The sequence below is a fragment of the Myotis brandtii genome, unplaced genomic scaffold, assembly GCF_000412655.1.
Source record: "Myotis brandtii unplaced genomic scaffold, ASM41265v1 scaffold702, whole genome shotgun sequence".
Classification (NCBI taxonomy): Eukaryota; Metazoa; Chordata; class Mammalia; order Chiroptera; family Vespertilionidae; genus Myotis; species Myotis brandtii.
In genome coordinates this window covers 2,263,036-2,277,551 of record NW_005370755.1, presented here as the reverse complement: position 1 = coordinate 2,277,551, position 14,516 = coordinate 2,263,036, and the positions used below count along the sequence as shown (strand labels likewise).

Below are 14,516 nucleotides of genomic sequence, written 5' to 3'. Positions count from 1 at the left end.
CTTTTGTATAGAATGGATAGGATTGGGACCAAATAGTATATATACAGATGTTAGATGATGATAAAAGAAAGAGGAACCTGGCTATGATGATCACCTGAACACTGCCTCCGTGTCTTTCCTTCCTCACCGACTCTGTCCACACCTTTGGGAACCCCTGGACCCACTGGGGCTGGACCCCCGCAATTATCTTAGCTATTATAATGGCATTTCCAAAAATTGTTAATACATGGGAAAACATACATATGCAGTTCAATGAAGGAAGGAGCAAACACAATTGTTTATACTGTCTGATACACACATAAGCATATGTTGAAAATCAGAGTGGTGGGAACTAAATCAGAAATGATTATCTTTAGGTGATAGGATAAATCATTTTTATTTTATTTGTTCCTTTTAGCATTTTTAAAATTCAAATTTAATGGAGTTAGCAGATATTAATTGCTATCATCAGAAAAAACATTTTAAATAAATAAATAATGAAATCAAAACAACATACACAATACCTGTCAAGTATTAATTTTATAACTTAAAATTCTGCTATGTAAAATGGGCAAGGAAGAGGGTTCATCAAGCAAATGGCAGAAACATTAAGCCCTAAAACATCAGCTGCTTTCAATATGTGAAGGTAATGACCTGCAACTTGGTATTAAGGTATAACTATAGTAAAATGTTTAGGCTCATTAGCAGAAAAATTAGTATTTCAAACATTTTTAGTATACTGATACATTAGTGTGTCTCTTAGGACAGGCCTGTGCAGTGTTAAGAATTAGCTCATTACACCATTTCCTCAGTACCCTAATGGCACAAATAAGGCAAAGAAATATGGAATTAGAATGGAAATAGAAAGTAAAATTTGGGAATGCTCAAGTTTAAGGCTAAAGAAGAAGGGAATATAAAGCATTGGAAAGATGTAGATGAGGTTGCTGAGGTCAGTACATAATTCTTTCCTATGCTATTGTCAATCTAATAGGCATTAATAATTTATATCACCAATCATGTCCCAGGCATATGGAAGCTTGACATCTCAAAAATAATTACTTATCATCGACAATATACAACACTACATAATCACAATAACTTGTTCAAAGGGATTTATATTTATTATCTCATTTCATCCTTCATCTTTAAGGTTAGATTATATGGCCCTATTATTCAGATGAGAAAAAAAGACTTGCAATGGTATAAAGCTTGCCCAAAGTCATCGTGTTAATAAAACAGACCCAAGATTCAAACCCAGTCAATCTGAATTAAGTGCCCAAGCTTTTATGCTCTTAAGGAGGAAAATATTTTGCATGCCTTGACTTAGATGCTTTGGGGAATGGAATCCAACGAAATAGTACTTAGGCACTTAAAGTGCATATTCTGTTATGAAGGCAGAACACCCTGAAAGAACTACTAGTACTTTAACAAAACATCAACAAATATGTATTAGCAAAGAACAAATTGAACAAGCAGGCTCGATCCCCGGCCCTGGTCCAGGGCACATACAGGAGGCAACCAATCCATGTGTCTCTCTCACATCAATGTTTCTGTCTCTCCCTTTCCCTTCCACTCTCTCTAAAAATCAATGGAAAAATATCCTTGGGTGAGGATTAACAAAAAACAAACAAACAAGAAAAGATGATGACACTTCTTTTTTTAAGGACTCTGATAAAATCATTTGTCATTCATTAACTATTGACCAGATAAGCATTCCCTGTTAGAGTGGCCTAGCACCAGGTGATGGAGTGTGAGGAGGGGGAGAGAGGGAGAGAGGACAGGAAAGATGCAGGACAGAGAAGGATAAGACATGATCCTAGACCTTAATGAGTGATAGAGTCATCTTGTTCAAAGTAATTTATAAATCTCCTAAGTGAAATGAAATGTATTGTCCTGCAACTACATTTTATAAATATGTATACACTAGAGGCCCAGTGCACCAGTGGGGTCCCTAGGCCTGGCCTGTGCCCTCTCACAATCTAGGACCACTTGGGGGATGTTGGATAGCTCGTTTCGGCTTGATCCCTGCAGGCCCGACCCAGACAGGAGGGAGCCCTATCCTGTGTGTTGAGCATCTGTCCCTGGTGGTCAGTGCACATCATAGCAACCAGTCCAGTCGACTGGCCATTCAGTCACTTAGGCTTTTATGTACATAGATAAGAATAAAATAGATGTAGGTGAAATCTCCTCTTCAATACATAGAGAGCTTTCTTCACCAAACCCTTCATCCCTGGTGGAGCCACTATTCTGTTTGTTAACTTGTAGCTCAGCTCACTGCTTCTCTGCTCTTTCCATTGACCAAATCAAGTAATAGAAGATTCTGTTTGGAGTTTGAAGTGAATAGTATGTGATACTGTTGGAGCAGCTTTTGCATTAATTTACATTAAAAAACTGGAGATCACAGGACCTCCTAGAGAGTGAAAGCTAGATGCAATTGCTACTGCACTTTTAGTAGTATACGAGGGATGACAATTTTAATGATATAGGCACTTAAATTCATTAATCTGTTGTTCTTTTTCAGGGGAGAAAAGCCGTCCTTTTATATTCCCAGAGCAATGAAGGGGGCAAGGCAGGGCATGCAAATTAGAGAAGTACTAGTCTTCTCACAGTGACCAGAGGCCGGTGAGGGGCTCAGAGCCTGAATGTCCACGTGACTCTCTTACATAGGTACACACCCCAAAATATGTAGTCAGATCTGTTCCTTTCCTGGTTGGAAAAAGTTATGATTCTTTTTTTTTTTTTATCTACCTACATCAGTCTCACAAATATTTATAGAGTACTTACTAGGAATAGGGTACAAATACATATTTCCAGTAATTTCAAAATAATCATTTCTCAAGTTCCTAAAGTGCTTACTAGGAACAGGTACACATTCATATTTCCAGTAATTTCAAAATAATCATTTCTAAAGTGCTTAGCCAGAGCTTTAAAAAAATATATGTATTTTACCTCTTCACGGTGAAATAAAACAAACCATCTAGCAAAGATAGCAACAGCATCTTAATGACTTCATTGCAGTCCCTTTTCCCGTTTGTCCTTTTGCTCCTTAATCATTGCAGAATATATTATATGTAGATCCACACAAATTCTGTTAAATCTGTTTTATTTATTGTGATAGCAACCTAAGGATTACTCTATTTGGCAGAAGTCTCCTTTAAAGTGGCCAATTATTATTGATTAATATAGTGTGTACTGTAATAACATTGCTGGGATAAACTGTAATAAATTTATTTTCTTTTAATATGTACATAAGTGCAGTTGCATAAAATCAGGGCAGTTCTATATACATAAAAATGATAACATGCATTGGTTTGTATCATCATAATGTTTAAATTACTAAGGTTCAAGTTTTATGATGATAAGCTATATTTGGCTGTAGCTATATGGATGTGATTAGATAACATGTTCTAAAAATCTATAGTTTGACTCATAAAAATAGGTCAGAGGTTAAGCTATATACATTTCACTAAAATTTATAGCCTTTCTAAGAACTATTGCTTTAGGCTGTGCTTCTGCTGCCACAGAATTTTTTAGAAACTATTTTTTTTTCACTAAATAATATTTTTTTGAAGATACAAAACTTTATCCACAGAATGAAGAAAGAAAATTTACAAGCCCACAAAGGCACAGTCTAGTTTTACTATTTTTAGATATGCAAAAGCCATCATAATAGGGAAGTCATCTATAATTTAATGATTTGGTTTCTTTTGTAATGTTGTATTTGAGTATGTAAACTGAAAAACAACTATTTTAAAGAAAACATTCTACCCCTCAGCCTAAGAAGAGAGAAATTTTGAAGTCCTTTGTTCAATTCCAAGATTAAGCCCTGTCTATGTGGTCTTAATTTTCTTTAGTTGAGGTGGAACAAAATGTAGATGCAACCAGCATATGTTAGAAACAAAGGGATCTTTTGCTTCCCAAACAACCAAGTACAAGTCAAGGAGTATTTGCAAATGAGCATTTACACTTGAATACTTTAGGAAAAATAGAATAAAATGCGGTCTCTGAATGCAATCTAAACATAGCAGCTTATATTTCCTTAGTTGGAAAACTTGCTATTTTTTTTATAACAGCTGCTGAACTGAGGTGGGGTGAGAGGCAGAGCATGGTGGTGATGGACACGCTGGGCCCGAAGGCCATTGTGAAGTCTGCCAGCGGAACTTCCAGACCATGTGTGGGGAGAGGGGACTCTGAAAGCATCTTCCCTGTAGGGCCACGCTGCGTCCACAAATGGCATTTCTGAGGAGGGGGGCAGATTCCTCCTCTCTGCCCGGTGGTGTTCATGTTAGCCAGCAGTCACTTCTTGAAGTATGATTCACAGGGTCACATTCACCCACGAACACGCAATTAAGTGGGGAAAATTACATTAACGGGGATAATCAAGTTATCTTGTAATTATGCTTTTGAGTAAATTGGTGTGACAATTCTTTGTGCTCTAATTATGTGATTCAGAGATAATGGATGGTACATTAGACATTATAAGTAAAAGAATCTCTTTTAAAACTCAGGCTGTTATACCTGTAGTATTTCAAACATTTTCAATCCCATGCAAGTTTAGACTGACTATAATTAACCATGACTAGAGAAAAATGTATAATTTTATATTGATATTGTGATATTATTTAGAGCATTTTTGTCCTTGGAAAACTGTTTAAATGAGACAGTTGTATTGGAAGACCACTTGCTTAAATGGCCAAATGTTCTGAGCAGTGATATCATATTTTTATAAAAGTAATAAATATATTTTGAACTATTTTTGGCAGTACTATGCTCAGAATAAACATGGGAAGTCAGCAAAGTGTATTAAATTCGAAAATAATATTTTAAGATCAATAGCATAAAATAAATGTATTCCTGTCCCAGCAAATGTTGTCTTAACTATGTACTCTTTTAAATGCCCCTTGAGTTCTGACCTACAGTGAATTTTTGATATTTCCTAATCAATGACTATTTATTGATTACCTCTGAACCAAGAATTATGCCAACAGCTATGGGGAAAAAAAAAAAGGTGTTACTCAGCCAAAGGATCTATTATATTGCCCATAGTGGGACATTTTCTTTTCACATATAAAGATTTTTGAAGCCAAAGATAATGCTTGGGATTATGCTAACATGGCTTCAAACATCCCACATTTTGACCAGTAACAATTTAGGTTAATAGTGATCTCTTACAGGTAAAATATCTCACCTGCTTAATCTAATCCTAGCTTTCTCCCTGTGTTCTGTGACTCCATCACACCACACTTCTACCACCTCAGGAGCTTGGTCTTTGCTACTGCCTCTATTTGAATTTTTCCTTAAGATCTGGTTTTCCAAACCAGATCCTAGCTGGTTTGGCTCAGTGGATAGAGTGTTGGTCTGCAGACTGAAAGGTCCCGGGTTTGATTCCGGTCAAGGGCACATGCCCGGGTTGTGTGCTCGAACCCCAGTAGGGGGCTTGCAGGAGGCAGCCGATTGATGGTTCTCTCTCATTATTGAGTTTCTATCTCTCTCCCTCCCTCTCCCTTCCTCTCTGAAATCAATAAAAATGTATTTTAAAATAAATCACTGCAGGGTTTTCTTGAATGGCATTCTCTCAGAGTCCCTCCCTGGCCATTCTATTATAAGCCCCAACTCTCACCTCATTACTCTTTTCACTTGAATTTATTCTGGTTAGATAACATTTATTATTCTTGAGACTATTCATTTGTTTAATTATTTTCTTTGGTTCTTAGCAAAATATAAAGTCCATAAGGACAGGAGTTGGTATTGTGCATTGCTGCACCCTCAATATTTAGAGCTGTGCTTGAGACATGGCAAGTGCTCAGTAAAGAGATGCTAAGTTAAAAGCCATGCTGAATTTTTCATATATGCCAAAAATACTGTCATTCAAAAGATGTACGTATAGAAAAACAAATGATTAGTTTTATAGTAAAAGAGGAAGTATGGAGATATATGACATCATCATGATATTTCTAATTTTCATGGAACCATCAAGAAAATTACACATGCTTGAATTAATCTTTATCCAACTGTATAAATTTCTAAAAGTTAAACTTTGGGGGCAGGTGATATAATCTTAAATGTACTATTCTTTGTTATTTACATTTTTAAATTCTAAGAAAAAAATTAGAAATAAAGGGTAAAAACCTCTATCAATTTATTATATCTAAAAGTAATTTCTAACTAATTTGTATTTTCTGTTTGTACAAATTCTTTTACTTTAATTTTTCAATCCAATTATTTTATTATGTTAAGGCAAGATTATTTCATAAATGGTTAATTTAAGGATATTGCAGTATGAGATTAGTTTAAAAGACATAAAATTGATTTTTAGATATGTAGGAACATTGAAATAATTCAAATATGTTATAAAATAAAATTAGCACGTTACAAGTCCCTTAACTTTTTATTCTGTTGTTGTTTACAACTTCCTCAAATAGGACCTGCTTTGGTGGTTTTTTTTTATCACATATCTAAAAGTTTTGACTTATGCAATATCTAGTTGCAATAATGAATAATAACTGACATGAAATATCAATATTGGCCAGGCTAAATGGTAGTTGACATCAAGTTGGATTGCTGAAGAAATAAACAAAATTGAAATGTTTTTGGTGTATAAGTGCTGCCTGACATCATTTGTCCTTCAGAGGATCAATAGCTGCATCACCTAAATGTTACTTGCATTGCTTTATATAAAGGGGCCAGAGAGAGATGCTAAGTACTTTCTGTTTGAGATTGAATAACAAACACAATTTTAAAAAATCAGAAATTGAGTTTCCTTTCCTAAAATGCTGTGAAGATAACTTTTCTAGGTAGGCAATTAATTGCAGGTACTTAATTTGTCTGTGATTTAAAGGAAATATAAAATGAGTTAACTCATTTATGTCCATATTCAACCAACTTAGAAAAAGCAATTAACCTATCTCAGATCAAATGTAAAGCTCTTAACTGCCTAGTTATTAAATTGTATATTCTAAATCTAAAAATGAAAAAATACTCCTACTGAAGCTTATACCCATTTTTGCTCCAGTGAAGTATAACTACATCATTTCTTACTTAACATAGTAGTAGGAAGATATGAAATTTCTTCTCTGATGGCTTCTGTTTTTTCATTAAAGAATGGAGAGTATTATGCTAAATGAAATAAGCCAGTCAGAGAAAGACAGGTATTACATGATCTCACTTATACGTGGTATCTAATGATCAAAATAAACTGAGGAACAAAAAAGATCCAGAGATATTGAAGCATACAACAGACTGATGTATTTCAGAGGGAAAAGGTTGAGGGAGCAGGAAAAGATTAACCAATGAATTTTTATGCATATATCCATAGCCCATGGACAGACATGAACAGGTTACTTTAAAAAGAGGTTTTACATAAATATCTTCTTCCATTAGAAATATCGGTAAGAAATAAAGACACCAGAGCCCTAACACTATATAAAATAAAAATTAAATTTGCATAGCTTTTCAGGACCATACGTACATACTGTATATTATGTATTTGTTTCTGTGATTCTTGGTTGCTAGGTAGGTAACACTGAATTTTACATTTGTGATTTCTGCTTACAAATCTAAAATTGTAGAATTTTCCTAAAATTGTGCTTATATAAATAGCCGAATACATTTTTTAATGAAGGTAACCTAATTGCATATCCCAAAGGCATCAAACAATTAGTAAGTTTAATACTAGGTAATTCAGATTGCTGCCTGCTATATATATACCTTATAATGCATTTATTATCACAGCTTTGTCTGATAGTTTGTTTGAAAGTGAAATGTGTCACAATGCCATGTCCTTGAGAAATCCCTAAAAGTCTTTTTGCTCTTTCAGTAACTACTATCTCCTGATCTCTTGACAATTCTCAGCAGGTGTGTGCAACAAAACAGCTTTCAAATCAATTGGCATAGTGAGTGTAAACTTCACTTAGGAGCGTCAGTTATCATCATAAAATATTATTTCCTTAATTAGTTATTAAATATTTGTAGCAAAGAAGAAATAAATTGATGGAACAATTCAGTGAAGTCCTGGCATGTTGATTTGGAACTGTGTAGTGACAGGCATTTTAGTGTGAACAAAGTGAGTAAACAAAACTAGGTTAGCCACCGTGACACTGGACACTGGACCTCATATTCATCATTTTGGCTTTGAAATATGTATAATTAATGTCTGTCTCCCTTGATTGCTGATTCAATAAATCTGATTTAGCTATTTCCATATTTATTAAATTTTACTATTTAGTATGTTAAATGGTGTGTCTCTTTCAGCTACAATATTGCTTACCATATAAAATGTCTAACTTACAAAATATTAGTTTACTTCATTTTAGCTTCCATTCAATTTTCCTAGGGCACATAAAGTTGCAAGCCACTTAATAGAATTTTGGCATAAATATCCACATTATATGGGCCCATGTTGCTTAAATGGCTTTGTAATATGCTAGAAATAAAATTTTGCTTGGTATCTAGAACTAATCCATAATATGTTGGCTCAACAAAGTCAATCAAATGGAAATTCCTTTCTTGAAATATAATTGTAGTTGAGCTCATTATTAACATTCCAGGGTTGACAGTGACATCGGCATAATTCAGGTGGAGCAAACAACCTTCCTTTAGTAGAAAAAAAAATTAATTTGCATTTTTCCTCTTTCTAAAAGAATAATAACAGCACAATAGTAACAGAATTTTGACAATGCTGTCATTTTGAAATTAGATGTAGGGAACCTATCAGATTTCTTTTTTAGCTAATTGGAAGAGGGATATGGAATTAAGATTCACATTCTACTGGGAACTTGGAGACAAATTAGAATGTTAGATATAATTAAATCATAGAGTTTGAAAGGACTTGAGAGGTCATCTATCTTGTCAAATCACTTCCATCTGAGAAGAAACAAACTTAAATCATCCTTCCATGATTACTATTTGAACCCTTTTAAGGATAACTGCAATTAGCTCAGCAACGCAAAGCAATGTTTTAACAATTTTCATCATTGGAAAAATCATCCTGATATGTAAATATCTCAAGCTTCAGAAAAACATATTTGGGATGCCATCAGTTTATTCGAAAAGAGAAATATTTAAAACCTTTCGATGAAGAATTGAAAAGCTGTCCATTTGTCCATTCAAGGTTGCTGTGTTCTAACCAGAAGGAAGTCCCTGTTTCTTTAACGGTGTTTATTCTTGGGTTGCCTTTCAAGCATTTTTGTTATTTTATGATTCTGCACTAATATTTACAAGTCTATATCACACTTTCTTGACACCAAAATTAGAAAAGAAGCTTTCAAAAATGTACCTCATTAGAGTCAAGTTCAATAGGTGAGTTCCTCATTGTTCCTACAACTATTATTGTATGTTTTTGTGTCCTAAACTTCTGCAAACCTATACTACCTATATGTTTTTTCCATTGTCATAATTAATTCCCAAATGTGTTCTCCTACTGACCCTGTTAACCTACATTTACACCTGGGATTTTGTTTTATTAAAATGAATTTGTATATATGAAGAGTTAAAAAAAATTATTGGGAGAACTGAACTCACCTTAGGAGTGAAGGTGGCATCATTGATGGAATGCATGTGACCATAAAGTGACTGCTCACATTTACCCTAGGAAGACAAAGCAGAAATAAAGTCAAATAAATTCCATTCAATGTGTAAAAATAACTTGAAAGATACTTAATTGTATTTGTTTTCAAGCAATGTTTTAGTCCAATAATAAAAGTAATAGAGTCTCATGATAGAAAATGTTAGCTTTCGATATCAGCTACCATTCAGAATCAGTACTGTGCTGATGAGTGTGCCACCAGGGCTGGTATCTACACTGGAATTCTTGTGTCCTTGCTTTTACACCCTTGAACTGGTGGTGAAATCTCACCAAATGGCACCATTATGCCATTAGTACAGTTTTCACGCCGTGGGGCTGAATAGTGAAGCCCATGATTTCTACCACTGCTGGAGGTGTGGAGTCCTTTCTCTTTTTTGTTTTTAGCTGTAGGATCGTTTTTTTTTATTTCAGAATTTTTAAAGTTTGGCATTGTGATCATCACAAGTATAAAAATGTTATAACACATGCACAGTAGTATGTTTAATACAAAATAAACATTTGTCTTGTGAAAGCCATACTTCACATGTACCCATTCAGATCATGTTTTCTAAACAAAGCTACAATTAACTACAAAAATGTCCAAGCTTCAGTTTAAATGATTCCAGGAAAATTGACCCATAACATATTACAAAGGGGATTTCAATGGGAGAGGGATGGCTTCACTTTTACACCAATGTTCAAAGGGCATTCTTAACTACCAGAGGGAAATAATCCAAATTCTATAGAAGAACCAGAAAATGATATACCTTGAATATTGACAATATATTTTTTATTATGGTGTAAAATTAAGATTTAATCTAATAATATAATATTAATTCAAAAAGTTATTTTTCAGCGATTAACACATCAGGGACAATTCTAGATACTTAGGATATATCAGTGGTCGGCAAACTCATTAGTCAACAGAGCCAAATATCAACAGTGCAACGATTGAAATATCTTTTGAGAGCCAAATTTTTTAAACTTAAACTATATAGGTAGGTACATTGTTATTAACTTAATTAGGGTACTCCTAAGCTGGCCTTTGCTAAAAACGTCCTCAATCTGATTGAGGTATGTTTGCTGAGGTCGACCCCTTCCAACTCTCCCATCTACACTCTTCTTGTATACTTGTTTCAGATAGAAGAGTGAACGTACCTCAAAACAATGTACCTCCCCCGCGCTGGGTATCCCGCCGCCCGCCTGCAACTCGTCTCCTGTCACCCGACCGACCAACACCCCCCACTTCTTCTAACGCCACTTCTTCAAAATAGACTCGCCCAGGCCGAAAACCGACTTCTGCGCATGGGCCACAAAGTTTCAATCGCACTGTACATGTGCACCCGCACGTGGTATTTTGTGGAAGAGCCACACTCAAGGGGCCAAAGAGCTGCATGCGGCTCGTGAGCCGCGGTTTGCCGACCACTGGGATATATCAATGAATAAAACAAAGAACCTTGTCCCCATTGACCTTCTGGGGGGAAAGGGAGGGAATTAATATTTTTAAGAGGTATATAGTATGTCAGAAGATAAATATTATAAAAATAAGGAAAGTTGTGGAAGGGAAGGGGTATCATGAGTTTGGGGATTGAAGGGCAAAGGGAAAATCAAATTATCAAGTAGAGCAATGTGGTTTGACCACACTCAGAAAGTAAGGTTTGAAGGTCTAAAATCAGTAGGGAGTTAACCAAGCAGACATGTGGAGAAAGCATTTCAGAAAGAAGGAAAGGCTAGAGCCAATGTCTCCAACTGCGAGTTCACCTGGTGTGTTTCTAGAACAGCAAGGAGCCAATGTGGCTAGAGAGAAGTCAGTCAGAAGAGTAGGTTTGCTCAAAAGGCTTCATGACTCTCTGTCACTACCTTGTATTTACTTAGTCCTCTGCCATGTGAGACTAGTAGATAGATTACAGGAAAGACTACAAAAAAGAGATATTAAAGATAGTGGTCACCATCATGCCTCTCATTGTTATCCGACATTCATGGAATATTTGGAATTAGGCAAAGTGGGAAAGGCTTTAACTACTAGGCTCTAACCAGCACTCACCACTGCTTTAAAATAATTAAATTTCAGATATTTTTACAGACTTGAGACATGCTATCAATCCCTTTGCACAGACTGCACAATTACCCATATGAATTTAAATTTCATAAAAATATATTGAACACTTTGGCACTCTCTCAGAATGCCCCCTGCCCATGTCATCCTGCTTCAGTGTCTTGATAACTGTTATAGCATTAACTATGTTGAGAACTTCAAAGCACCCAAATTCCTCAAATGGAAATAAATTACTTGCAAAGCCAAAAAGGTGAAGTATAAATTGTTATGATTAGCTTTCATATATTATTATTTTAGGAACTTTTATGGTTATTTATTTTTTAGAACTAGTATCATATAGTCATATAACATTATGCTTGTAGAGTAAGTGTTAATATTTAAAGATATATTTCAATTAGCAAATTTGCCTCAAAATATTTTTGCATTAATGAAAGTTTTAAATTTGGCCCTCTTCTAAATTGCAAGCCTCTACACTATTTGATTAATTAGTAAGGAAAATGGAGTTTTCTGACGCAAATCCTGAAGGCCAAGTTTTGATTCAGAATGGAATCTCCAAGGCACTCTTGAAAAGCCCTGGAAATATGAGGAAATAATGGAAATGCTGACGGACCACATTTGTGCTGCTATAACAAAACCTGACTAGAAGATAAATGTTTCATGAATTAAGAAAAATTAAAAAGCTTTTTCTCTCCAGCTTTGTTCCCAAGATAAAAGTGAATGTGCTCTTTTGGTGGTAGAGGGAATATGTGGGTTACTAATATGCTCGCCTGCACATAACCTTAATCAAAAGCAATACCCAAACCGGGACACTAAAGCTTAGAATAACTTCTTTGATGAAATCTTGTCAGAATTGTTTTATTTCAAAGCGGTGAAAAAGAGGGAAGAGTTGTATTAAAAAAAATCATGTGACCTAACACGTCATTGCTCCAGAGAACCTGTGTGCAAGGATCACATAATAGTTTCTATCATTGGCCCTGGGGATCGAAACATCTGGGACTTAATTCTTGGAACCGCTTCTTAATAGCTATGTAACTTTAAACAAATTGCTTCACTCCATTGTGCTTCAGTTTCCTCACTAATTCTCGAAACAAACCCAAATGTTAAATACCACTACCCGTGTCCAATGGGGTAATATTTAACCTATGGTTTTGTTTTGAAAATTAAATGAGATAATGCATGTGAACATTATCTCAGTAGAGTGCTTAGATAAAGTAAGAGCTTGACAAATACTAGCTCGCAACCATTGAAAATGCTGATAACTTCCAAATCAACATCTCTGCCCTTAGCTGTCTACCTGCTGCTTGAAAGGAAGGAGTCTCAGAGGCATCAGTGCTGTTTCTTCTGTTTGTCCCTCAGTCATTCCCCATGTGGCACTGCCCTGCTTCGTGCCCTCTGTCTACTAACCCCATCACCTTGGGCACTTGGGCTGATTGGACTCAGCCAGAGGAAAGCACCAGCAGGATGTCGACAAGCAGAAAGGGGACAGATAAAAAACTACTTGCTCAGCTGTGATCTTGTCAGTGACCCTGTCTTCTTCCTAATTCCACAGCTCCTGTTGTGAGGTCCTCTCCCATGGCTACAGCCCATGTGTGTCCAATAATGCTCTTCTTCTCCTGCCCCTTCAGACCCAGAGGTAGTGCTGGCTTCCCATGGTTGCTAGTCGTTGAGTGCTGTGTTTGGTCCCTTTACCCTGTTCACATTTCTATAATATTCAACTGGAGTTTTCCCAGTCATCTGCTCTCTGCTAGGGACCTGTCTGATACAGCCTGTCAGACATAATATGCTAAAGCAGTCTTTTTAACTCACTACTTCCCAGTTTCCTACTTGATCCTTGACAAATCATTCCCTGTGAGGAAATGGCATCACAGTTGTTCAAACAAACAACCTAGGCAATCAAAGACCTGAGAATTAGAATACCTCTCCTTCTTCCCTCACCTCCAGCCGACTCCTCATCCAGTATACAGCTCTTTCTGAAACATGCAGCCTTGCTGTGCTCACTTCTGTCACTCTCCATCATTACCACTCCAGTGCATGATGACAGCAGGAGCATCCTTATCGATCTACTTGCTCCTCCTCTCACCCCAAACCTCATCCATTTCTCTCACGGCCACCAGCCTGATCAATGAAACTTGAATCAGATCATGCCAAGATCCAGCTTACAGCCATCCAAACAATTACCATTGTACTCAGAATAAATTCTAAACTCTTTACTTAGCTCCAAAGGCTCTGTACTGTTGGTCTCCTGTCTGGCTATCTGACCTCACCCTTTACCATTCTCGCTTCTCATGTGCAGTGTTCCAGAATATCTTCATTTGTCTACATGGTCAAGGTTTTCTGAGCAAAGATTAATAGCAACCCTAAAGATAAAGAAATTTGGAGAGATTTAGGGGCACCTCTCCCTGAGGAATTTGTGTTTTTTGTTTACATTCTAGGAGTTACAAGACTAGAAGCCTTCCCTTCCTCCCCCTAGAGGGGGTTTATTTATATTTTAAAACAAATGACTCTGTCTCAATCTCTCTTTCTCTCTCTCGGAGAAACAGATAAGCTCTAACGCTCTCTCTCTCTCTCTCTCTCTCTCTCTCTCTGAAACAGATAAGCTCTAACATCATAATTTGGGGGTTTCCTTTCATGGGACATAATTCCACTGTACCTGCAGGGTGCACCGCGCTCTTACTGCTTCTCCCCTTGAGAAATTAGGCAAATTAACACACACTGCTCGGTGAGTAAATGCATGGTCTGAACTCTGATCCAGCAATCTCCTGTTTCTTGTCAAGATAAACAAATTAGTATTTGTTTATATATAAACAAATTTATATATATAAAGAGCCAGGGGCCGTCACATCCAAAACAACTAAATGGATGACCGAATAGGCTGAGTGGGCAACCAGGCCGGCAGGGGGTAGGGGGTGCATTTGGGGG

General features: G+C 36.2%; 1 protein-coding gene across 1 annotated transcript in view; it reads right to left on the bottom strand.

Moving 5' to 3' along the window:
* The window catches only part of SPAG16 (sperm associated antigen 16), a 638,516-nt gene that overhangs the window by 200,383 nt on the left and 423,617 nt on the right, over nt 1-14,516 (bottom strand). The window contains exon 14 of the mRNA XM_005882297.2: nt 9,499-9,564. Coding sequence (XP_005882359.1) covers nt 9,499-9,564 — 66 coding nt within the window. The remainder of the gene's footprint in view (nt 1-9,498; nt 9,565-14,516) is intronic.